This window comes from Setaria italica, chromosome VI (assembly GCF_000263155.2).
Source record: "Setaria italica strain Yugu1 chromosome VI, Setaria_italica_v2.0, whole genome shotgun sequence".
Classification (NCBI taxonomy): domain Eukaryota; kingdom Viridiplantae; phylum Streptophyta; class Magnoliopsida; order Poales; family Poaceae; genus Setaria; species Setaria italica.
In genome coordinates, this window is record NC_028455.1 from 5,376,521 (window position 1) to 5,402,476 (window position 25,956).

The following is a 25,956-nucleotide window of genomic DNA, read 5'->3' on the forward strand; positions in this document are numbered from 1 at the left end:
TAGTTGTAACAGAAGGAAAACAACCAACTCCTATAACTCGCGAGTGACAGGAAATCACTCGACTCTTACCGGTTCCTATTTAAGCATAGCAACTACTCGGCCCAACAAACTAGTGTTCAGAGCAAGGGAACTATGTCATGCCTCTAAGGTTGCAAACAACTCCTATACGTAAATGCACAAACATGGGAAAGAAGGCATGCGCAAGTTCGGGAAAATTTGGTGTTCATGCTCCGGGGCTTGCCTTCAAGCGGAGGGGAGGGAAGCTGGTCTTCAGCTGGGGCGACTTCGGATTCTGGAACTGGTAGCTCAGCTATAGTCTTCTGGAACCGGGTGTAGCTCGTAGACGCCGTCAGCAAGATGAAACTCTACACGAATGCAATGCAGGAATGAGTGTTTAGACGGTTATTTCAACAGCAACACTCGCAAGTCTTAGCCCAGAAACTTGTAGCAAAGCTACGGAAAAAGTGTGGGGGTTCAAGCTTCAGTGGATACAAGACCAAGGGTTGGATTGGAAGAAACTTATGATCTGACCCTTAAACCTTAAGGGATCACTGTGTTTGGGGTCCTCAGATCTATCACATAGAAGTCCCCGAAATCTTACACAGATACCCTCGGGTCAAGGAAAAGATACTGCCGAGTCCTCGGGCGAGGCAGATAAGGGTCGGCTAACTGACAGGGTCGGGCGAGTCGGAAAAGGGGTCAGGCGAATAGATAGGGTCGGGCGAACCGGTGAGGGGTCGGCAGCTTACCTTCGGTTTATAGGTGAAGCTTTGGGAAGGAGCAGACTTGGGCGGAAGGTCTTAAGCACTAAGGCTTGGGCGGAGGCGATGTCCGGCGGTGCTCCGGCGGCGGCGGAGCTTCTTGTGAGCAACAAGGAAGCTTTAGCACAGTGCGGAGGAGCAAGTGGCTGGGTGGATTGGGGGGGGGGCTGACTTGAGCGGAGAGGGGAAACTCTCGAGATTTCAGCGGGAGTGCTCAGGTGCTCTCAGAGTAGGGGCGGCGAAACAGCAAAGGTGAAGGAACTCCGGTGGAACTCTGGCGTTCCCTTTTTATAGCAGCGCGGAAGAGAGAGATTTCGAGTGGCACGAAGACCGAAAGAGAAGGAGGGAGTGTGCTGCCATGGTGGCGATTGAGCGGCGATGGGCAGCAGAACAGTACTTCGGAGATAGCGTCTTCGGCCATTGGGCACTGGAGACCAGGCGGCGCAGGCGCGGTTTTGCCGGGGCTGAGATCTTGGCGGAGGCGGGCGTCGTCGAGCGGTGGATGTGATTGGTGTGACAGGGAAAAAGGCACTGCAAGCGAGGTTGCAACAGGTGAAAAGACAGGGCGAACGGCGTCGCAGTCGAGCACGATACAGCGGCATTGCCGGCACACGGCACTGGTGGGGCGAGAGAAGGGAGCTGACGCTGCCGGAGTCGGGGTTGGCGATGGAGGAATCGTCGCATAGCGAGTTCGTGGGCGGCGCGACTGTGGAGAGGCGGCGGAAAAGCTCTACCACAGTGGCGACGGAGCACCAAGGCGCGGCCGGCGAGGGCGCGAGCGAGACGAGGTGCTGCAGAAAGGGTTGCAGAGGGGCTTCCGCTGCGATTGGGAGGAGGGCGCGGCAATCCATCCTGTCGCGGCCGGCGACTGGGCGAAGCGGCGGGCGTCGGAGGGATTTAGCCACGCGGCGGAGAAGCTCTGAAGCGGTGCAGGCCGCTCGAGTGCGTTTGCCTCGGGAGATCCGGGGAAAAGATTTGCGGGCCTACCGGTCAGTCTCAGTTGTCCCACAGTTCCAAGATTGAAAGGAGCACTGCCTTGGGGAACTCAGAAGGAACCGACGGGGTTGGTTGGGTTCTTCGGGGTCGGGACTAGGACCGGAGGTGGAGCGCTTAAGCTCAGGGAAGCCGAGACAAAGGGATTAGAGACTCGGATTAGGATTAACTCGGCTGATTTCAACTAGGGTCGTCACAGCCTTCCCCCCTTAAAAAGAATCTCATCCCGAGATTCGGGTGTAAGAGCGACCAATGGGGGTGTGTAGTCCTTACCTCCTTGCAGTCCTTACCTCCTTAGCTGGAAAGAAAACCTTGGAAATGCTTGTTCAGATACTCTTCTGTTTCCCATGTTGCTTCATCCTCTGTGTGGTTATTCCATAGGATTTTGTACATTTTCACCACTTTTCGTCGGGTGCGCCTCTCCTTACGGTCAAGAACTTTGGCCGGGTACTCAGCATAGGTCAGGTCGGGTTCGATTTGAAGTTGCTCCTGCCCTAAGATCTCAGTTGGGACTTGGACACATTTCTTCAGTTGGGAGACATGGAAAACATCATGAATGGCCAAGAGCTGCCCGGGTAGTTGGATCCGGTAAGCAACGGGTCCGCAAATTTCCACAATCTCATAAGGGCCAATGTAACGGGGAGACAATTTCCCTTTTACTTCAAACCATTGCACTCCTTTGGTTGGGGAGACTCGAAGATACACATGATCACCAATATCAAACTGCAGGGGTCTCCTTCTCCTGTCGGAGTAACTCTTCTGTCGAGATTGGGCTGCCTCGAGATTTGTTTGAGTTATCTTAACTTGCTCTTCGGCTTCTACTACCAAATCAGGGCCATAGGTCTGTCTTTCGCCAACTTGTGACCAATTCAACGGCGTCCGATATTTCCGACCATATAGGGCTTCAAATGGTGCCATCTTCAAGCTAGTCTGGTAGCTATTGTTATATGAGAACTCTACCTATGGTAAGCACTTATCCCAATTTTTGTCATAATGGATGACACAAGCTCTCAACATGTCTTCAAGGATCTGATTTACCCTTTTGGTTTGACCATCGGTTTGAGGGTGGTAAGTCGAGCTACGAATGAGCTTGGTGCCCATTGATGCTTGTAGCTGTTCCCAAAAACACGCTACAAACTGAGCTCCTCGATCAGATATGATCGTCCTAGGCACACCGTGTAGGGAAACAATGCGGTCAAGATACAATCCGCATATTTCTTGGCCGTGTAGGTGGTGTGAACCGGAAGAAAGTGGGCAGTCTTGGTAAGACGATCCACAATCACCCAAATGGAGTCATGCCGCTGCGATGTAAGGGGTAGTCCAGCAATGAAGTCCATGCTGATGTCTTCCCATTTCCAAGAGGGAATAGGTAGTGGTTGCAGAGTATCTGCTACCTTTAAATGGCTGGCTTTGACACATTGACAGGTGTCGCATTCTGAAACATACCGTGCAATCTCTGGTTTCATTCCACTCCACCAGAAGATTTGACGGAGATCATGGTACATCTTATTGCTGCCAGGATGGATTGAGAACTTGAAGAGATGAGCTTCATCTAGGAGTTGCTTCTTAAGGGTGGGGTCGGACGGAACAACGAGTCGGTTCTCAAAGTACACTCTCCCATTCTCATCCTGTCGGAATTGCTTATACCCCTCATCCTTCCATGAAATCTTCCTTTTGATTCGCCTTACTTCCTCATCCTCTAACTGTGCCGTCCCAATTTGGTCCTCCAAAGCAGACTCAAGAGAGATGTGACCGAGGATTCCAGGGGAAACAATTTCCAAATTAAGTTTTCCCACCTCATGGCACAGAGTCTCTATGAAGTTGGTTGCTGACAAGCAATTGCAATGGGTCTTGCGGCTAAGAGAATCTGCCACTACGTTGGCCTTGCCGAGGTGATAATGTACTTCCAAGTCGTAATCCTTAATCAGCTCTAACCATCTCCTTTGTCGCATGTTGAGGTCGGCTTGAGTGAAGATGTATTTGAGCCTCTTGTGATCAGTGTAGATGTTGCAGCGGGTGCCCATCAAATAGTGCCTCCATATCTTTAAGGCATGAACCACTGCTGCCAACTTGAGATCATGGGTCGGATAGTTCAGCTCATGAGGTCGTAACGCCCGCGAGGCATAGGCAATGACTCGGTGGTCTTGCATAAGAACACACGCAAGTCCAGTGCCAGAGGCGTCACAATACACATCAAACGGCCTAGAATGGTCAGGTTAAGCCAAAATCGGGGCTGAGGTCAGCAAGTGTTTCAGGGTGTTGAAGGCTTCTTCACACTTGTCGTTCCACACAAATTTGACCTCTTTCTTCAGCAGCTCAGTCATCGGCTTAGCTATCATGGAGAAATCCGGAATGAAGCGCCGATAGTAGCCTGCCAATCCAAGAAAGCTTCGGATCTGGTGAACTGAAGTGGGAGGCTTCCAGTCCATGACTTCCTGAACCTTGCTGGGGTCCACGGCTATGCCATTTCGAGAGATAGTGTGTCCCAAGAACTTGACACTATCTAGCCAAAATTCACACTTGGAGAACTTGGCATAAAGCTGATGATCCTTCAACCGTTGAAGAACCACATGAAGATGATTGGAATGTTCTTCTTCGGTCTTTGAGTACACTAGGATATCATCAATGAACACCACCACAAACTTGTCCAACTCGGGCATGAACACCGAATTCATGAGATACATGAAGTAAGTGGGTGCATTGGTGAGTCCAAAAGACATAACCAGGTACTCGTAGAGTCCATATCTTGTGGAGAAGGCAGTTTTGGGAATGTCACAGGGTCTGATCTTGATTTGGTGATAACCGGAACGAAGATCAATCTTGGAGAATACTCTTGCTCCAGCTAACTGATCGAACAAATCATCAATGCGGGGAAGGGGATACTTGCTCTTGACAGTCACCGTGTTGAGGGGTCGGTAGTCCACACACATGCGTAGACTCTCATCCTTCTTCTTCACAAACAGAGCTGGGCAACCCTAAGGTGAAGTGCTGGGTCGGATAAAGCCTTTCTCCAACAGATCCTTCAACTGGGTTTTTAACTCGGCCAGCTCAGCGGGTGGCATCCGATACGGTCTTTTGGAGATAGGGGCGGTGCTGGGGATCAACTCTATGGAAAACTCCACATCTCTATCGGGCGGCATGCCCAGCAAAACATCGGGAAACACATCGGGGTACTCATAGACTACAGGGATGTCCTTCAGTCGGGTCTCCATCGCGGGATACGCACAAGAATTCACATCTTCTTGGCGAGGCAATTGGACAACAGAGGGGCCTTGGTGGGGTGAGTTGACATGGATAGCTCGGGCTAGAATATCTAGCACAACCTGGTGCCTAGTCATCCAACCCATTCCTAGGATGACATCAATCCCCTCCAGATCGAGAATAACAAGATTCTCCTTAAAAAGGGTTCAGCCTAGCTGAATAGGCACATTGACACTCATCCTATCAAATGTGATTACCCCACCCGGGGTGGATATCCTAAAAGATCCTCTTGTTTGGCATTACTTTAACCCATATTTGTCACTAGTCTTTCTTCCAATAAAACTATGTGAGGCTCCCGAGTCAAACAAAACCACAACTGAAAGACTATGAATAAGAAAGGTACTCGTCATTATCGGTGCACCTTCAGGAAGCTCTGCTGCGTTGGTGAACTTCAGCCGACCTTGGCGAACTTGCATCTTGGGCCTCTTCCCTTTATTGAGCATCGCGTTGCTCTGCCCCGGGCGCTGATTCTGATTCCTGGGGCAGTCCTTGACGAAATGCCCCACATTGCCACAGGTGAAGCAGCGGTTACCATTTGCAGGGCACGGTGGCGGCGGTAGGGTCGGCCATGGTGCCTGAGGTTGAAATCCCGGAAAACGAAGTGCTGCCGATGGTGGGGGTCGGGCAACCCATCTTCCCGACGGCTGGGGTCGGCTGGGCACCTGTGGTGGAACCATTCTGAAATGTTGTGTAGGTGGGCTGGGCGTTGGCAGTGGAGCCTTCCTCTTCCTCTCGGCTGCCAGAGCCTTCATGCAGTCCTCTTGTGAGATGGCCAAATTGACCAACTCATTGTACGTATTCACCCTTATCGGGTTTAACCTTTCTCTGAGCTCCAAGCTTAGCCCTCTACGGAACCTGTCCCGCTTCTTATCATCGGTGTCCGCATGGTATCCAGCGTACCGGCACAAATCATTGAAGGCCTGCGCATAGTGCAGGACATCTCGATTTCCCTGGGTAAGGGCCAGGAACTCGTTGAGCTTACGCTCCAGGAGACCTTCAAGGATATGATGGCCCTTGAACGCCATCTTAAACTCCTCCCAGCTGACGACGTGGTCGGCCGGCTGCAGGGCGTGGTAGTGATCCCACCAAAGGAGGGCAGAACCACGCAGTTGCTGCGCGGCGAACCGAGCCTTGTTCTCCTCCGGGCAATGGGCGGTAAGGAGGGAGAACTTGGATTCGATGGCACAAATCCAGGCGTCGGCGTCGAGCGGGTCTTGTGTCTTCTGGAACAAAGGGGGTTGCGTGCTCAAGAAGTCCTCATAGCAAGCAACATGAGGTTGTTGATGAGCTCTCCCTCCATGGGGCTACTGTTGTTGTCCTTGTACAATGTGCCTTAGCAGCTCAGTTTGAGCCGCTAGGAGGGCTTCCAGCGAGGGTGGGGGCGGAGGCGGAGGAAGATCCTGCCTCTGCTCGCTACCGCTGGGTACAGAGCCAGATCGGGTGCGATGCGCCATCTGCAAGAGTCAACGTTCATTAATTCCATAACCTCGGAAGTATTCGAATTATGTGGGAACACATATGTTAAATCCGCAAATGCGACTCTGGCCGATAAGGCAACACAACAACATTTCTTATTAAGGAGATACACACTTCCTCTTGCCATCTTAGTGAGCAACTATCTTAGTTCTGCACACAACTTCGGGCGAACCAAAACCATATCCCAGAAGTTCCACTATATCCGACCTTAGGCCAAGGGTTCGGGCTAAGCGAAGCAGTGAAACCAGGGGCCGGACGAAGCGAACTGCACAGCAAGGGGTCAGGCGAGGCGGAGAACTGCCTCGAGGAGTCGAGCGCATCCGACCCTGCGACTCAGGGTCGGCCAAGTTTTGGACGGACCCACAGAAGACGGGTGTGCGGTCATAGCACAAAACTCCCACAACTTGGCATTCCCAGCGTGTCGCAAAAGGGTCAAAGGTCAAGTTAAGATCTGATTTCACTGAGGTCATTGCATTGTTGTTCCCCAAAACACAGGAGGAATACTCAACTCAAGGCTAACCTATTACATCACTTTCCAAACTTAGGTTGCCGAGGAGTACAACCAAAGATTAGATTCCTACAGCTCTCAACCTATGAGGGAACACTGTGAGTCGGAGAAGGGGCGTCGCCATCCTCAATGTCCATGCTGGACGCTCCCATCACCTCCTCAGGATCTTCTTGTTCGTCCAGCTGCATCTCAAGGGCATGCATAGCATCAAGCTCAGCGTGGTGCTCGTCCAAATGAGCATTAGCAACTGCTAGCTCCATCTCGACCCCCATCTTTTCTTCGGCAAGCTCGATCATGCCATCCACCAGGTCCGTTACTTCTCCCTCGAGCTCGAAGATTCTGTCTTGCATGTCATGGATCTGTATGCCTCTCTGGATGAGTTGATATGATTGTCCCACCAAGTCTCTCTTGGCGGTGTTGAAAAGCCCTTGGGTGTCTATGGCTATCCGAGCCAAGACAGCCATCGCTCGGCCTTGAAGCTCAATCAGCCGATACAAAGCTGACATGCATCTAGTGGTGGTAGAGATGGTGACAAGTGAATGGGAGGTTGCTAACACTTCCATGTTGTTGACGCGATTATGCCACGCCGGGTCTAGCCGATCCCTGGCAGGGAACCAGCCGATTGGGTCTAAGGTGACCTCAAGCGGGTGTAGTCGAAAGAACTGGGTGAGGATCTGCAGAGCAGCCGACTCCCAAGTATCCTCCAGAGCGTGCCCGCAAGTCAAGACTTCGAGCTGGGGCCACTCGGGCTGCGCAGGGGGTGGAGGTACCACCACCTGCACGTTGCACCTCTATACTCCGTGCTCCTGGTGCATCCGTCCCACGTACAAAGGCGGGGACTGATACCTAAACCACCTTAAGGTGTCCCACAGAATAGCAGGAAAACCCTCAAAGTGTAGGCACGTAGAGTGGGAAATGGCGTCAGCGCCATACAACACGTGTCCGAGGGCAGCCATCTGGAACCAAAAACCGAACTGACGTGAGATAGAAACTCTAAGAAGAAGAACAGGTCGGGCAGAAAAAGTACTCGAATTTGACCAAAGCAAGCTGGAAAGGAAGCTAGAAATCCTTAAACCGAAGAAGAGTTTTGACCAAGGCAAGGTTGTTCTAGGGAGGTGGTTTCACAAATTTTAGTTCATGTCGCATGCACGGCCTACCTCGTCCTCTCAACCAAAACAACTGCCACAACTTTGGTCTTACGCAGTCAGTGCCGGTGGCAAGGCAACCAGTACGTCTCTCCTTGTAATATCTAGTCAGGTTCTAGTAGCGTCTCCTAGGCGAACGCGGTTAGTGTACCTGTAGAAAACACAACCACATGAACCTTTCGTGCCAGCACCCACGAAAGCGTCTCCAAGCATTACCGTTCACTATAGAAATGGCACCCATGCGTTTAAGGCTGCATGGACAGCACAACAACCGTGGAAACAGGTCCCCTTTGAATGGAACCTTATAACCCTTCGCATACTCGAGATGTGGAATTTGCGCACGTATAATAGACGTGGGCGAACAACCGTGATGATAGGCTCGTTGGAATCGAACCATACCACCCTTCGTATGAATCAACACACGGAACCTGCACACGTGTGATAGACGTGGGCGAAACAACCGCGATGACAGGGTCCTTTGAATAGAACTCCCTATCAACCCTCGCATACTCGTGATGCGGAACTCGGCACACGTATGATACACGCGGCGAAGTGCTGGGGGGTTAGCAAGATAACCAATAAATATTAGCCACCTAAAAATAACCCCAAAATCCCCTAGGGCCTCTCGTACTAAGGTCATCCTTAATGATCGTATGAAATTTTTCAACAATTTTCTTACAAATTTTATTCAAAGAACGTGTTTTAGGACCCATGGTTTTCTCTGTCCTGCTAAACCTCGCTCGGATACCAGCTATGGCGGAATCACCTTGGATTAACTCAACTAAAGCACAATTACATCGCTTAAGACGCGGCACTCATGCCTTAATCGAGTTAACTCAAGATGCCGTTGGATTTCCTCCGATTTAACCACTTAACAGGACCGAGTTAGCAAAGCTCAAACGAAGGTGAGTGGTTCCAGAGAATACAACAGGTCCACTGAGTTAAACAAGTTTGACAAAATAGCTCAACATCAAAACAAGAGTCAGAGTTTTACAAGATTCAAAAGCAGCGGAAAGGTAAAATAGCGGAAGCTAGCGCTGGGGACGGATGTCCCTGATGAGGCCGATCAGGACATCAGTGATCCCTTTCCTCGCCGTCCGAGGAGGGATCCCACTCGACCGTCCAACCCGGAGGGAGCTGGGGCGGCCAAGTGCCAACAGGAGCAAACTCAGGAGCTGCGACTTCACCTGAAAAGAAAGCCACAAACAAGGCTGAGCTGCTAAGCTCAACAAGACTTAACCGACCGGTGGTAAAACTACTCCACCACGTCTAGACATGCAAGGCTTTTTAACTGAGGGGTTTGTTTGCCAAAAGCGACTATGTTAGGTCCTTGCTTTCAAGTTCTAGCTCAAATTCTAGGTTAATTAACCAGTCTACGTTGGCATCTTACTCTAAGCAAACATAGATCCAACTTTATGTATATAAGCTCATCATCAAGACCATGTCATCATCAGACTCTTTCATTACTCAGTGTAGCATAGCGATCAAGCAGTCTCATGCTGTGAGAGGCAAACGAATCGATTCGAGTTTCTTAACCATGCATGGCGAACCTAATCTCACGACATCCGCGCACCACAAGGGTCGCTTCCTGTGTCGGCTGTCCCCATCAATTCCCGGGCACGTGTCAGGTCCAAACTTCCCTTGGCATGCAATGCTCCACAGTCCCGGCTTCTACCGTACTGTGACCGCACTTCCACCCACATGATGTACCATGGGAACCTCGTTCCAGGGACAGCAGGGGTATAAGCCACACCCTAGTTCAATCAGGTACTAGGCTTCCCCATCCAATACTAGGTATGAGATTAGTACTTTCAAACACTTGATCACGAACACCAACACTGTCGGGCCTTAATAGATTCCATAGACAGACGGGGCGATCAGCCGACCACCAAAAGAGTTAACCAAAACCCTGCCCCGTCCATCGTTCTTATAGTTGTAACAGAAGGAAAACAACCAACTCCTATAACTCGCGAGTGACAGGAAATCACTCGACTCTTACCGGTTCCTATTTAAGCATAGCAACTACTCGGCCCAACAAACTAGTGTTCAGAGCAAGGGAACTATGTCATGCCTCTAAGGTTGCAAACAACTCCTATACGTAAATGCACAAATATGGGAAAGAAGGTATGCGCAAGTTTGGGAAAATTTGGGGTTCATGCTCCGGGGCTTGCCTTCAAGCGGAGGGGAGGGAAGCTGGTCTTCAGCTGGGGCGACTTCGGCTTCTAGAACTGGTAGCTCAGCTACAGCTCCGTCTTCTGGAACCGGGTGTAGCTCGTAGACGCCGTCAACAAGACGAAACTCTACACGAATGCAATGTAGGAGTTAGTGTTTAGATGGTTATTTCAACAGCAACATTCGCAAGTCTTAGCCCAGAAACTTGTAGCAAAGCTACGAAAAAAGTGTGGGGGTTCAAGCTTCAGTGGATACAAGACCAAGGGTCGGATTGGAAGAAACTTATGATCTGACCCTTAAACCTTAAGGGATGACTGTGTTTGGGGTCCTCAGATCTATCACAGAGAAGTCCCCGAAAGCTTACACAGATACCCTCGGGTCAAGGAAAAGATACAGTCGAGTCCTCGGGCGAGGCAAATAAGGGTCGGCTAACAGATAGGGTCGGGCGAGACGGAAAAGGGGTCGGGCGAACAGATAGGGTCGGGCGAACTGGTGAGGGGTCGGCAGCTTACCTTCGGTTTATAGGTGAAGCTTTGGGAAGGAGCAGACTTGGGCGGAAGGTCTTAAGCACTAAGGCTTGGGCGGAGGCGATGTCCGGCGGCGGCGGAGCTTCTTATGAGCAACAAGGAAGCTTTAGCACAGTGCGGAGGAGCAGGTGGCTGGGTGGATTGGGGGGGGGGACTTGAGCGGAGAGGGGAAACTCTCGAGATTTCAGCGGGAGTGCTCAGGTGCTCTCAGAGTAGGGGCGGCGAAATAGCAAAGGCAAAGGAACTCCGGTGGAACTCTGGCGTTCCCTTTTTATAGCGGCGCGGAAGAGAGAGATTTCGAGTGGCACGAAGACCGGAAGAGAAGGAGGGAGTGCACTGCCATGGCGGCGATTGAGCGGTGATGGGCGGCGGAACAGGACTTTGGAGATAGCGTCTTCGGCCATTGGGTACTGGAGACCAGGCGACGCAGGCGCGGTTTTGCCGGGGCTGAGATCTTGGTGGAGGCGGGCGTCGTCGAGCAGTGGATGTGATTGGTGTGACAGGGAAAAAGGCACTGCAAGCGAGGTTGCAACAGGTGAAAAGACAGGGCGAACGGCGTCGCAGTCGAGCACGATACAGCGGCATTGCCGGCACACGGCACTGGTGGGGCGAGAGAAGGGAGATGACGCTGCCGGAGTCGGGGTTGGCGATGGAGGAATCGTCGCATAGTGAGTTCGTGGGTGGCGCGACTGTGGAGAGGCGGCGGAAAAGCCGGAAGGCATCGGGCCTTGCAGCCGGGGATCCGGTGAGATGATGGGCGCGAGCCTCGAGGCGGTTTGACGCAGCAGGCGGCAAAGATCTGCCATAGCGGCGATGGAGCACCAAGGCGCGGCTGGCAAGGGCGCGAGCGAGATGACGTGCTGCAGAAAGGGTTGCAGAGGGGCTTCCGCTGCGATTGGGGAGGAGGGCGCGGGAATCCATCCTGTCGCGGGCGGCGACTGGGCGAAGCGGCGGGCGTCGGAGGGATTTAGCCACGCAGCGGAGAAGCTCTGAAGCGGTGCAGGCCGCTCGAGTGCGTTTGCCTTGGGAGATCCGGGAAAAAGATTTGCGGGCCCACCGGTCAGTCTCGGTTGTCCCACAGCTCCAAGATTGAAAGGAGCACTTCCTTGGGGAACTCAGTAGGAACCGACGGGGTTGGTTGGGTTCTCCGGGGTGGAGACTAGGACCGGAGGTGGAGCGCTTAAGCTTAGGGGAGCCGAGACAGAGGGATTAGAGACTCGGATTAGGATTAACTTGGCTGATTTCAACCAGGGTCGTCACACTTATATCGTAAACCATGTCAGGAGCTGACCCTAGAACTAAATCTCGCGTTCACACTTTAAAATTTAGTGAAATTGATCGAAATTTGCTGAAGATGAATCAGTTTGATAGTCCATCACCTTGTGCAAAGTAGTGTGACTAAACCTACACATGGATCCCACGTAAAGAGCCAAAACGTGAAAGTTAAACATATGAGTTAAACTCATACAAACTCAAAAAAAAAACCACTTTCAACCCGCTCCAACCCGATTTGTGATATACCTAACCCGCCCCAGCCCATTAGATACTAAAATCTATTTTAACCCATTCAAATACACCCCACGTCACGACCCGTCCCATGAAACCTATTTCAACCCGCCCACTAGCAGCCCTACGTAAGCTCTTACGAGACGATCCATGCAGGCAAGCAGCCCGTGGTGATGATTCGAATGAAGACACGTCGTGGCTTCTGACTTGATTTCGGATTTTTTAGCATGATTGTTCTTTTTTTTTTTTGGAAAGGAGAGGACGATCGATCGATCTCCTGTTGCGGCAGATATCATGTTTCGGACTGGGGCTCCTGGCTACCGGAAGCCAGTCAAGCCTCACAACTATAAAGCCCGCCATTAGCTCAATTAAAACTTCAAATCAATATTTTAACAAACCAATTCAACATTTCAACAAATTATTTAACATTTTTTAAAATCACATCAATATTAAAAATAATAGATTTAACATTTTTTTAATCTGATGTCAACGTTTTGTAAGAAAATATAAAATTTAATATTTTTCACTGTCTATTTCAACATTTAGACAAGCAAAGCTCAACATTTGGACGAATAAGGTTTAATGTTCCAATTTTTCCTCATCTTCTTCCTCAAGTGCTGGGGTAAGTGGACGGCACGCGTACAACCAGCGTGCTCTAGGAGCGGCGGCGCGGCCAGGTGTGGCGGCCCCGACGGCGCGCGCGGCCTGCGGACAAGGGGGTGGTGGTGGCGTGCGGGGCGGGTGGGGATCCGAGGCAGAGCGGCGCGGCCGCCGGCGAGCTCGGGGTGACGGCAGTGTGCTTTGGAAGCACTTCGGGTTGAGGAGTGGAGATACATCCAACGGATGGTATTGCGTGTACAAATCTCAGTGGAAATTGGGTAAGAAAAAACTTCCTGAAGCCCGTCCTCCGGCTTCAGATCGAGTCGGTTTCTACATGAGTTGGGAGCCCATCCAGCCCGCCCACTTAGACGATAGAGCGGTCATCTCACGGCCCAATTTTGCCCGTGGACCGACTCTTGCTTTGCAGCGCCTGTGTGGATCAGGCAGGCAGGCTTAGCTGCTTAGGTGATTTTTGAATTACATGTTCAGAAGGTAGGAGTATTGTTTTCAAGTTGCTTTTTTTTCAAAATACGTAGATACACATACAATCTACCTAGACACACGCTATGCTTATCTGACTTAAAAGGTTAGTCATCATGCAGTGGGAGACATTTTACATGACAAAGTACATACGTAGTTTAGTGAGTAACAATACACACGTCTTCGCCGCTAGCTAATTCATCTTTGGTTGCGCTGTCTTCTTGGCCACGAGCTTCCGCCCCCGCCTGGCCTCCTGCAGCATGGACACGACGTCCCTCATCGACGGCCGCTCCTGCGGGCTCCGGCTCGTGCACAGCATCGCCACCCGCAGCGCCAGCGCCATCTCCTCCCGCGCCTCGCCGCCCTGGTCCGCCGCCCACGCCGCCGCGTCCACCACCTCGCGCGCCCCGCCGCCGCCGCCGGCGACCTTCCGCCTCACCCAGTCCACGATGTTGCTCCCCTCGCCGTACTCCGCCTCCACCGGCCGCCGCCCCGTCAGGATCTCGAGCAGCACCACCCCGAAACTGTACACGTCGCTCTTCTCGTCCACTCGCAGAGTGTACGTGTACTCTGAAATGTGTTCACGACGAAATGTTTATTTAGTTCTACGTGAAAAATGTACATGGCACGATCAGAGATAATGAAATAAGGCGTCTCGACTGACCTGGGGCGATGTAGCCGCAGGAGCCGGCGACGGCGGACATTGGCGCGCCGGCGCCGCGGAGGGCCTTGGCGACGCCGAAGTCGGCGACGCGTGGCTCCATGTCGGCGTCGAGGAGGATGTTGCTGGGCTTGAGGTCGCGGTGCGCGACGGCCGGCCGGCAGTCGTGGTGGAGGTAGCTCACGCCCTGCGCCACGCCGACGGCGATCCTGTGCCGCGCGTCCCATCCTAGACGCGCCGCCGCCTTAGTCTTGGCTGGCGCCCTCCCCGCGGCTGCGGCGCCGGCGCCGTGGAGGAGGTCGTCGAGGCTGCCGTTGGGCATGTACTCGTACAGCAGCAGCGTCGCCTCGCCGTTGGTGCACCACCCAAGAAGCCGGACGATGTTCCGGTGCCGGAGGTGGCCCAGCACCTCCACCTCGGCGAGCATCCTCTTGTCCTCGCCGTCGGTGTCGTTCCGCTTCGGCTCTGGAGCTGCCACCTCCTTTTGCGCCGCTGGTTGCCACAGCTTCTTCACCGCGATGACCTCGCCATCAGGCATCTTTGCCCGGTACACCGTCCCCGACGACCCGGCGCCGACGATGCCCTCGCTCCCCTCGACGCACCGCACCACGTCGTCGGCGGTGAAGCCGAGCTTCTGGAACGCCGTCATCCGCCACGGCCCGACGACGACGTTGGGCCGCGCTGCACCGCCCGCGCCACCGCCGTCCGTCGCGGCGGCGGCGCCGTCCCGCCACTGGAGCCAGCGAGCGGTGAAGGCGAGCACCGCCATCCCGGCGAGCGCCACCGCCGCGGCGGAAACCCACATCGCCGCGGTGTGCCGGGCGGAACTGCCCTCGCCGTCGCCGTTGCCGGGTGACGCCGACGTCGAGTCGGCTGGCGCTAGATGGTTGAAGGACACGTCGAAGGTCTCCAACGTGGTGCAGTTGGCGAACCCCGGCGGGACGGCGCCGGTGAGCGCGTTCCAGGACAGGTCGACCTCGGTGATAGACGGCAGGGCGGCGAGCGCCGCAGGGATCTCGCCGGCGAGCTGGTTGTGCTGCAGCCTCAAGCTCACCAGCCGCTTGCAGACGCCAATATCATTGGGGATCGCGCCTGTGAGATTATTCCCGGCCAACTCCAGCCTGTACAGGTTTGAACACCCGGCGGCGCCGAACGCAGGGACCTCACCGTCCAGCGCGCACTTGCTCGCTGCGAAGACTTGCAGCTTCGGCGCCTGCCACGACACGTTCGGGAGCGCGCCGCCGACCGGGTTGCCGGAGATGTTCAGGTACTCGAGGCTCGGCGAAGCCACGAGATCAGCTGGAACGCCGCCGGTGAGCGAGTTGGAGCTCAGGTCCAGGTACGTCAGGTTGCGGATGGCACCGAAGCCCATCGGAATCACGCCGGAGAGGCGGTTCGACTCGAGCCGGACTCGCCAAAGCGACGAGCAGCCGGCGAGGCTCGCCGGGATCGCCGAGTCGAAACGGTTGCCGAAGAGGATGAGGCGAGCGAGACGGTTGCCGGAGCACATCCCGGCAGGGATCGGGCCGGAGAGGGAGTTGGTCGACATGTCGACGCGGACGAGCCGCCCGCTCGCTCCGAGCGATGCCGGCAGCCGGCCGGTGAGCGAGTTGTTCCAGAGCTGCAGCACCTCGAGGCTCGGCAGCTCGCCGATCGCCGCCGGGATCTCACCGGAGAGGGAGTTGCTCATGAGGTTCAGCGTGGTGAGGTTGGCAAGCTCGCCGAGCCCACCGGGAATGGCGCCGACGAGCATGTTGTCGGAGAGGTCGAGGACCTGCAGCGCGCGGAGGCGAGACCACCGCGGCGGGATCGCGCCGGCGAGTCGGTTCTTGAACAGGAACAGCGATTCCAGCCGCGCGAGCTCGCCGAGCTCCGGCGGCAGCGGGCCGGCGACGTTGGCCACGGCGATGTCGAGATACAGGAGCTGCGTCAGGTTGCCGAGCGCCGCCGGGATGCCACCGTCGTAGGCGTTGTACCCAATCTCCAGGTGCTCGAGCGACCCGAGCTCGCCGAGCTCCGCCGGCAGCCGCCCCGTGAGCGCGTTCCCGGCGAGGTGCAGGAACCGCAGGCGCCGGAGCTGGCCGATCTCGCTAGGGATGCTACCATTGAAGTAGCTGCCGCCGAGGTTGAGCCGCTCGAGCCGCCGGAGCACGCCGAGGCCGCGGGGGAGCGCGCCGACGAAGCAGTTGCTGAAGGCTTCGAGCACCGTGAGCGCGGCGAGCTCCGCGATGCCGTCGGGGAACGTGCCGTTGAAGAAGTTGTGGCTGACGTCGAGCTCCTCGAGCCGCCGTAGCTGGAAGAGAGCCGTGGGCAACTCCCCGGAGAAGGCGTTCGCGCTGAGGTTGAGGGATGTCAGCGTCGGCGCCAGCAGCCTTGCCGCCGTGGCCGGGACGGTGCCGGAGAGGTTACGCCGGGAGAGGTCGATCCCGACGATGTCCCCCGTGGCGGCGTCGCAGGACACGCCCGGCCACGTGCACCAGGGAGGCGCCAGCGACCGCGTGGCCCCCGCGGACGCCGCGGAGGCGTACGTCCACGGGCGGAGCGTGCCGGCCGGGTCGCGCAGCGAGGATTTCAGGGATAGCAGCGCGAGGAGGGGCAGCGGCGCCGACGACGCGGCGGTCGTGATGGTCAGAAGAGGTAGGAGGAGCAGGAGCCCGCCGTGGAGCGGGAGCTGCGACGGTGAGGAGGTGCCGGTGGCGGCCATGGCGGAGGAGTGGGAGATGGTGGTGCCGGTGGCGGTGTGAGGAGGAGGGGGTGGTAAAATGAGGCGGGAAAGGTGGTGGCGCACTGGTGAAGGTCATGATGAGTGGCTTGGTGATGGAGGCGGAGGAGGAAGAGGAGGTGGTGGTGGTGGTGGACGACATGAGGAGTGGGCTGCGGAAGAGAGGGGAGGGAGAGGAAGGGGAGGATGGTGGTGGTGGAGGCGGTGATGATGGCGGTGGTCTGGTCGGGCCGGGCTCTGCCTCTGCAGTCTGCAAGAGGTGGCGACTTTTGCTTTGCTCTCCTTTTCTCACCATTGCGGCAATGGAAGCTTAGGCTTTTTCAGTGTGCCGTGCATGAACATGCCTATTGCCGCTCATCACAATTCACAGCTAGCATTAGTGTTCTCTCTCATCCTGCATGCGAATGTGTGATGGTTTTCTGAACACCATTTAAAAAGAACTAAGAAAATGTTTCCTATAATCAGTCCAACCTTTTTTTTTTGGCACTGGTAGGTGTGTACAGTCCAAAATCTAAAATGGATGGAGAAAGAACGCTCGGATTCAGAGAAAGCAGTAGCCAGCAGTACGGTTCCATTGGAAAACGAACTGTTTGAAGCAGCAAGAGACCAATAGTGAAGATTAGTGTCTTTTAGCCTTTGATGTTGAATGAACAGTTCATGCTGTTGTATGCGACAATAAGGCAACATCTACAACATCTTTTCCCCGGCATTGTCTCTTTCGCTTTTCTAATCCCCATCGAGCTCCCTCGCTAGGGTTTCCCGACCTTTTTCCCCCTTTCACTTTCTCAAAGAGCTCAGCTCCTACACCTCGAGGGTTTGTTGGTGAAACGGTGTGGCAGGCATATGTACACGGGCCCACGGCGTCAGCGAGGGCGGTGATCGATGCCGCTCTGATTGCTTTTGAGCGAGGCATGGGCGAGTGCACTCGATGAGCTTGCTGCCATTGCCAAGGTGCTGATCCTTCTTCCTCCTCCAGACGCTCATGCTGCCATGTTCTTTTTGTAACTTTGATGCATGGAGGTTGATGGATAGTGAAACAAGTCGGTTGAGTGAGCGTGTCAGATCATGCTCAATTGTTCGTGCAGATTCCCATCCAAGTGGGGCAACCTGTGTTCCTTCAAAGCTCTTTCTGTTGCTGGCCTTTCTGAATTCTTCACAGTTTGTTTGTTGTCCTAAAGTTTGAGTTCTCAGCTAGCAGCTAAGTACTTGTTTTCTGTAAGTAACTAAGTATAGGATCACTTGGTGATGCTAATTGCTGCATTTACAATTTTTTAGGAGTACATTGCCAGCACAAGTACGTACATGATAGTATGATACCTTAATCATGTCACAAATATCTTCATTTCTTATCAAGTTCAAACACTGAAATGCATGGAAAGATGTACCGTACAACATTAGGAATGATCATATTTTCCTAGGTTTAAGTAAAAGTTACTCATCTCACCAGATGAAGCACTCGAGCGTACCAAATTGTCATCTGTCGAGCCTTTCACTCGATGCATTTCGGGTGAAGAAATCAAGGCAAATCATGTCTTGCAAATTTTACCAAGATCATCATCATCTTTCTGGTGTACAAACATTCATCTTGTTTTCTTGAACCAAGTAAAGTAAGCAGTGTGAACTACAGATTTGAGCTTATTTTAACACTCATTGTCGGCATGGTGCGCAGCAGCGAGCAGAGTCAGCCATGTAAACAAGTCTGCTCCGAAATCAAGGCAAACTGTCAACTGTCCTTGGCTCTCCAATGGAGTTTGGGTGAAGAAATCTAGGCAAATCATGTCTTCAAACAAGATCTTATGGGCCACTGCAATAGGTGATGATCCAAGAAAAAACCAAGCAGCAGAGATCCATTCGTTGTACAAGACACTCATCTTGTTTCCTTGAACCAAGTAAACTAAGCTTTGCCGACTGCAAGTTTTGAGCTTATCTTGATGACTTGATGCCCGATGTCCGCACGGTGCGCGGCAAAATGGATGCGGCGGCAGCAGCAGAGAGACAAAGCCGAGCGGGAGTCAGGTCTCAGCGAGCACTGAAAGGGAAGAAGAAAGCCTTCAGGGTGACATGACATGGCAAGCAAGCTCTGGTGACCTGAAACCTCAACAGCCAGCAGAGTTGACCAACTTTTGAACTGAACACTAGGGTCAAAGCAAAGTATAAAAGATTTTATTTGGAAGTTTTGGATTGAACGTATATGATGAATTATGCAATGGTTGAACTTAAAATTAGTCAGTTATTAGTGCTCGTAATCAAGAGGATATTTTAATCCAGTTTGTCTTGTTTGTGTGGATGGCAATGAGTGGTAGCTAGTACGTACAGATTCTTCTACTCATGTGTGTTAGCACAGTATCAAGAAATAGCAGCAAACGCTGAAAACCTTATATTTAGAGTACCAATGTTTTGCAGTAATAACATAACACTGAACTGAGAGCTTCAATTTTGATGGACCACACTATTCTTCACTGATGACAGCAGATGTATTTAGATAGAACCCCATTGAAGCAATCAGTACCTGATGTCTTGATGCTAACTCTACCTGAAGTATCATATATAGCAACACCTGTAACTCTGTAAGCATCATAGATATTACATGGAGCATGCATGGAACACGATTTTTTTTTTAATCTAGGAACGCACATGGATTTCAGAGACGACCAAGGCGTTCACTGAATCACTGGCAGTGTGGGCCACAGAAAGGAGCGTAGTGCTCAAGATTTCTTTATACTTTTCTTGGTCCCCTGCCAGGCCTCTCTTTCCCCTTTCTTTGGATGTACTACTGTGAAACCATTTCTTATTCCCTTGATCTTTTTGTGTGGCAACTCTTTTGGCTTTTGCCTTTTTACTGTATTGCATGTGCTCTGCATTAGGGCATTGTTAGTAGTGCAATCATCTGGCGCTTTGCAGAAATAAAGCGCTATAGTTACCTATCTAAAAAAAGGGGGATTAATTAAATTGCTGATCAACATGGGAGGCCTAGCTAGCTCCTGAGACAAACGTGATGATTAGCAGCTCATGCATGACCAGCCTTTCCCGACCCCTTTCCGTGAGCGTCCAGACTAAACAAATCGGAAAAGGCGGTGCTAAATGCGCATCATTAGTAAACATAGTAATCTTCATTCCCAAGGCGTGCAAAGATCGATCTCGGCCATCATCATCAGCATCGGTTCATAGAAAGATTGGTCATCATCAGTGAGTAAGCATGATGTAACACTCTGCAGTAGGGCACGGCTAGTAAGCCGGCCAAGCGATGGAGATGTAGGAATAGTAGTTGAGAATGTGCCATCATCACCGTGTACTCTGATGGAAGCAATTACAGGAGCTATCAGCATGGAGATCGAGATCGATGCTAATCTCTCTGCTCATGTATACTACCACTGTCCAACTGGGCATGCTCCTCTTGTGTGTGTTTCAGAGCCTAACTGCAACTGCAAGACTGCATGATACCTGCTTCAACTTTTCAACGGGGCCTCCTGCATGATCTCAGAGGAGGAGGGCAAGGAATGATATGGGAGCCTGGCAGCCTTTGGACGCGGTGGCCGGTGGGAGCCCGACGAATCGAGTAGGGAGGCCGGCGTGGTTAAAGATGGGGGAGGGAGCAGTGTTTCCATGGAGAGGAGGGTGGTGGATGGGCGCGTGCGCCGGGCCGATCGATGATCGCCCGCACCTGCATGAGACACGCGCGGGATTGGCTCGGATGATGCGCTGCGGGGGACGGCCGGGGGCAGCGGCAGCGGCAGCGGCAGTGGCAGCGGTGGTGGTTGCTTTTGGCAGAGACGATCGATGGCGGCCACTGGTTTCTGCTTTAGTTTGCTCGGAAATTTAGGCGGAAAGCGAGCCAAAGAGAAACTTCTTTTTGTACGCCGGCTGGGGGTCCGGTGGAATGGAGTGGAGTGTCCTCTCTCGTCTTCGACTTCAGATCAGACGCTCGAGCGCGGGTGCAGCTGCATGTCAGGCTGCCTTCTTGAATGGAGAGGAGGCACGCCAGGTAGCCAATGTGGACGGTAAATTCACCTGAAACCCTTTCCTAAAAGATCAGCTGAAAATTGCGTAAAATAAAAAAGATCAGCTGAAGCTAGAAACCGACGTACACATGCATCTTTAGCTAGGATGCAAACAAGTCTTCGTGGCACCAACATCGATCGATCAGTGTGAAACTTTCTTTAATTCACCTTCTCTCTCTCTTTCTCTCCTTTGATGGGGAGAAACTTTTAGCTAAACAAAATTAATCAAACGCACCTACATTGCGAGGATGCAAAAAGTTTTCAAGTATGAATTTGCAATGGTTGTCCATCGTGCAAAGGAAGAATATACACCTCAATTGTTTGAGTGGCTAGAGAAATTTAATGATGCTTGATCTTTTCCTTCTTATTTTTCTTTATTTTAATGTAATCAGTAGGGTGTGCCCCCCCCCCCCCCCCTATTTTCTCAAAAAAGGTGAACAGTCATCGGTATCCTTCTTTTCCCCATAAATGTAAAATTGGTTAAAAAATTCCAATATAGAGTGAAGAAATCCACTTAATTATATATAGAATGAAGAAATCACTTAATTTGACTTGTATGTGCTTTTTTGCAAACTCACTTTCATCTCAGTGAAGTTTTAAGGTTCACATAGAATTCATCCAATGTCATCTTAATATATTGTAACTCAATGTTTTTGTGTCACCCTGAAAATTTTGACTAGCTGACTCATATATTTTCGAATTGGAGGTTGAAGCTGGAAGACTCTTCTATTATCTTATAATAAAAACATTTCCAAACCATGTGTTCTTGAGTTAGGGAAAAAAAGTCTCCAAGCCCATGCATTGTAACGTTAGGCCCATCCTGAATACGCGGTCCAATAAAGCCCACTTCACCGGGCCGCGCGCGAACTTGCGGTCGCCCACTATTGTCGTCGATCCAACGGACCCAAAAACTTCTAACCTCGATCCAACGGCTGAAGAGCAACCGAACCTTTCGTTTCTATCGGGAACGGAAACCGAGCCTGATTCGGTTTGATTGGCCACGCAGGAACCACCAGTCGTCGCTCCAGTCCAATCAATCACCGGCCACCGCTCCAAACCCGTCCGGATTCAACGAACCAAGAACCGGCGGCCGGCGTCCGGCGTCGACGAGGGAGATGGCGGCGGCGGCGGTGAGGTACGGGATAGTCGGGGTCGGGATGATGGGGCGGGAGCACCTCCACAACCTCGCCCACCTCGCCGCCGAGGTCGAGGGGGAGCAGTCCGTCAAGGTGCGGGTCACCGGCCTCGCCGACCCCCACCAGGAGTCCCTCCGCCTCGGCCTCCAGCTCGCCAACGAGCTCGGCCTCCCCGCTCCACAGGTACAAGCCTCTAAGCTCGCTCCAGTGTGCAAGATGACCTTGCTAGGATCTGTGGCATGTCTTCCTGTCCTTCATTAATTCGATCGATTGCATCGCAAACTCGCAATTACACTTGCAACACTAGGTTTATTTATAGATATTGTATCCAAATTTCACCCTGTAGAATGCAAATACCGAGAAGCTGCTGAATCCTTAACAACCAGAAGGTTTCAAGACCTTTTCAGGTCACCGCGAGCTGCTGGACAGCGGGTTCTGTGACGCCATCATCGTGTCGTCCCCGAACATGACCCACTACGAGATACTCATGGACATCATCAGCCACCGCGAGCCGCACCACATCCTTGTCGAGAAGCCCCTGTGCACCACCGTGCAGGACTGCAAGAAGGTGAGGACTGAGGAGGTCATAGTTTTGTCTGTTCTGTAATGTGATTCTCTTATGCGCTGCTGCATCCTAGTGTCTGCTACCTTTTCTTTCAAAAAAAAAAAGGGTGTCTGCTACTCTGTTTTCTTCCTCGGTATCATCTCAATGCGGTGTACCTCTTGCATCATCTCTGACATGTCATCTTCCTGGAAGGATCAGCAGCCATACTCTCTAATGCTACAATATCTATGCAAAAGTACTACTTTGTCTTTGGTAGCTTAGCTCAGATTGTAATGTCGTTTGTATTGACTAAATTACTTAGTTATCTTAACTTCAGATAATCTGTTTGCTTTCAATTTTTCAGTCCTTGGATCTATGTTTGCTTCTTCATATCAATAACAGAAAACTTTTATGTTTCCATACAGGTAATTGAAGCGGCCAAAAATAGACCAGACATAATCGTGCAAGTTGGATTGGAGTACAGGTATATGCCACCTGTGGCAAAGCTGATAGATATCGTTAAGAGTGGTACACTAGGGCAAGTCAGAATGGTGGCCATACGTGAACACCGTTTTCCTTTCCTTGTTAAGGTATTGGAAAGTGTCATTACTTGTAATACGTTACACATTCACTCATTGTTTCTAACTGCTACAACTCTTGCAGGTAAACAACTGGAACAGGTTCAACTGCAACAGTGGGGGAACGCTGGTAGAGAAGTGCTGCCATTTCTTTGATTTGATGAGATTGTTTGCAGCTGCAAATCCAGTTTGTGTGATGGCTTCTGGAGCCATTGATGTAAACCACAAGGATGAAATGTATGATGGAAAGGTCAGGATGTCTCACTGTTTGATCCAAATATTTCATTGGATGCATACTCTGCACATGTGCAGCATAGTGCTCATGCCCATGCCATTTTCAATAGACATTTGGAAAAAACAGTGAGACGTACTGTATGCCTATGAGTGTCTTCCTACTCAAGGACATGCATTCTAAAGTAACAATGTTGCAGTTCAATCTCCTAAGCTATAAAAGTAAATAAACAACAAGCTGAAGGCAGCCTTTAAACTTTCGTAATAGTGTCTAAAAGTTGATTATGTTCCATTGCAGGTCCCAGATATAATTGATAATGCATATGTGATAGTAGAATTTGATAATGGCTCTCGTGGCATGCTTGATCTCTGCATGTTTGCTGAAGGAAGTAGAAACGAGCAAGAAATTTCTGTGGTTGGTGACATTGGGAAGGTACAAATACAGCTACATCCTACATGATTCTTTTGCATTTTATATTTTCCATATACTGCTGTAATGAGCTGTAAACTTTCGTGGATATGAATCTAGGGAACTTCAGTTATACTTAGTTGACTTAGGTTGCAGTTTTGGTGTCTGTTTACTCTGTATTAGTAGCGTGTAGTGACAGCTTACAAGTATGTCATCCTCAGATGAAAGGCCTAAAACATCAGGGAAAAAGATCACCATTTTATAGAAGCACATGTTCCCCTGACTGACATGTTTTCTTTGAAAGTAGTGTTTACAAAAAGTTTCGGTACCCGAATCGAAGGAAAGCTTGTCTAACATCAGTTGACATGTTTTGGACATATCAAAGAATGGAATATGTATACCCAAAAAAGTTGTCCTTTTACTGTTAATCATTATTGCTAATACCTTTACATTTATATATCGTTGTTGTAGGTAAATCCTGAGATACACAATAGGTTGTTCAAGTGGGTAAATCGAAAGCTACACTGGGGTCTAGAATTAGCTTTTGGCACATAACTATGTAAGATTAGAAAGTACAGTAACTATGTATTGTTTCATAGTGGATATGCCTAAAACTGTAATAAATAACAGAAGCATAAACCACGTAGGATCGTAATACATGCAAATTATGAACTCGTAAATCCAACAAATCGCTGTGGTTTTCTGTACCAGCTATAACGAGTAGTGCTGGGATAATCACCTCCTTGTAGTACCGGGAGGTCTAGGAAAATCTAGTGAAAATATTTCCTTTTTCTGTCACCTTTTTCGGTAATAGGCCATCCTCTACAGTCTAGGAGAGATATCATGAATGCCAGCTGTCAAGTATTCCAAAGGCTGAATTTTGATGGTGACTCTTTGATAAGTGTGTCAGTTCACAGAAGGCTTGGTGAATCATTGATGAATGTGTCAGTAAACAATAGGCTTGGTGATAAAAGGCATGCACATGCATTTTCTTGTATGAAAATTGAAAATAATGTTTAGGATGAAGATCAAAACTTGATGTTCTGATATAGTAGATACATGGTCGAATGAATTAGGAAATGGAAGCATCTGGTCAGCATTGTTATGGAGGTCCATTCAAATCTGCAGATCTATTATCTCTAGAAGAAGGCTAAGAGACGTAGTCCTTTTATGATATTCTTCATCAGTTAGCTTTCATGTTTTGAGGGAGACGGAGAGCTAGATTTTCATTTAAAATGTGAGCTCTGAGGGAGCCTTTGCAATCCCTACTGCACTTCTTTGAGACTTGAATGGCAGCTCACCTGGCGCGGTTCTTTCCTCCATCTTGAGTTTTTCTTTTCATTTGAAAGAAATTGGCGTATTCTTCTCCTTTGTTTGTTGGCTGAATCTGATTACTTAACATGGATTTTGATTATCTGCTATCCTGTTTAATGTGCAATTCTAGTGTGCGTGATACATTATTTCTTTTCAAACAGGGTGAAGCTTTTGTTCCAGAGAGCATTGTCAGGTTTGGAAAGAGAACTGAAGGCAGAGATGGAGTTGTAACAATAATGGCCGAAGATGAACGGATCAAGTATGCTCTATTTTGCTGTCCCATATCAACATTTTAGTCCCCTAAGTACTTACAATTTATGGAACACTTGTACATTTAAATGGCAGTTTCTAAATTAATATCATTTGTTACTCTGTGACCACATGATCATGGCAAACTGAATTGAAAAATGACAAAATTGATTGAAGTTTGGTTTAAGAATTGAAGTTAAGATGCAGAATGCATAGTTTAGCAGTTGGGAGGTTTTGGTTTTTGTATCCTAGCAAACTTTGTTTTTATAGGTATCAAGGTCTTCATCATGGATCCAGCTACTTGGAGCACCTCAACTTCTTGTCTGCTATAAGGGCTCAAGGTGCCTCTGGACCTTCCGTCAACTTAAGTGATGGTCTACTATCTGTTGCCATCGGTGTTGCTGGCCAATTATCAATTGAGCAAGGCCGGTTTGTGACCATGGAAGAGGTCTTAGGTTCTTAGCCTGATGATAATTCAGGTGAAACATAGTTGGACATGCCAATTTATTGTAAAAACTTTTTCCGTCAATTCAAGAATGCTCTGAAAATTCCCGTGCTTAAGCAATGTTATAATTACAGGCATTTGAAAATTGAAAGCAATGTTGTAACGGAGTTATATTGTCTACAAGCGATGTCTTCAACTCATTGAATCTGATCAACGGATCATATGAAGATTTTTTTTAAA

At 50.8% G+C, this 25,956-nt stretch overlaps 2 protein-coding genes across 2 annotated transcripts; one reads left to right on the forward strand and one right to left on the reverse strand.

The window, feature by feature from the left end:
• Positions 1-13,448: 13,448 nt before the first annotated feature.
• LOC101757086 (leucine-rich repeat receptor-like protein kinase TDR) lies at positions 13,449-17,054 on the reverse strand. Its single transcript, XM_004972805.3, has 2 exons — positions 14,094-17,054; positions 13,449-13,999 (listed from the first exon to the last, which is right to left on the reverse strand). The coding sequence occupies exons 1-2, from the start codon at positions 16,792-16,794 to the stop codon at positions 13,623-13,625; spliced, it is 3,078 nt and encodes a 1,025-aa protein (XP_004972862.1). The 5' UTR covers positions 16,795-17,054; the 3' UTR covers positions 13,449-13,622.
• A 4,757-nt stretch (positions 17,055-21,811) lies between these two features.
• Positions 21,812-25,956, forward strand: LOC101757477 (inositol 2-dehydrogenase 2). Its single transcript, XM_004972806.3, has 7 exons — positions 21,812-22,129; positions 22,344-22,514; positions 22,916-23,080; positions 23,154-23,318; positions 23,598-23,732; positions 25,184-25,281; positions 25,542-25,956. Exons 1-7 carry the CDS (start codon positions 21,926-21,928, stop codon positions 25,732-25,734), a joined length of 1,131 nt encoding a protein of 376 aa, XP_004972863.1. The 5' UTR covers positions 21,812-21,925; the 3' UTR covers positions 25,735-25,956.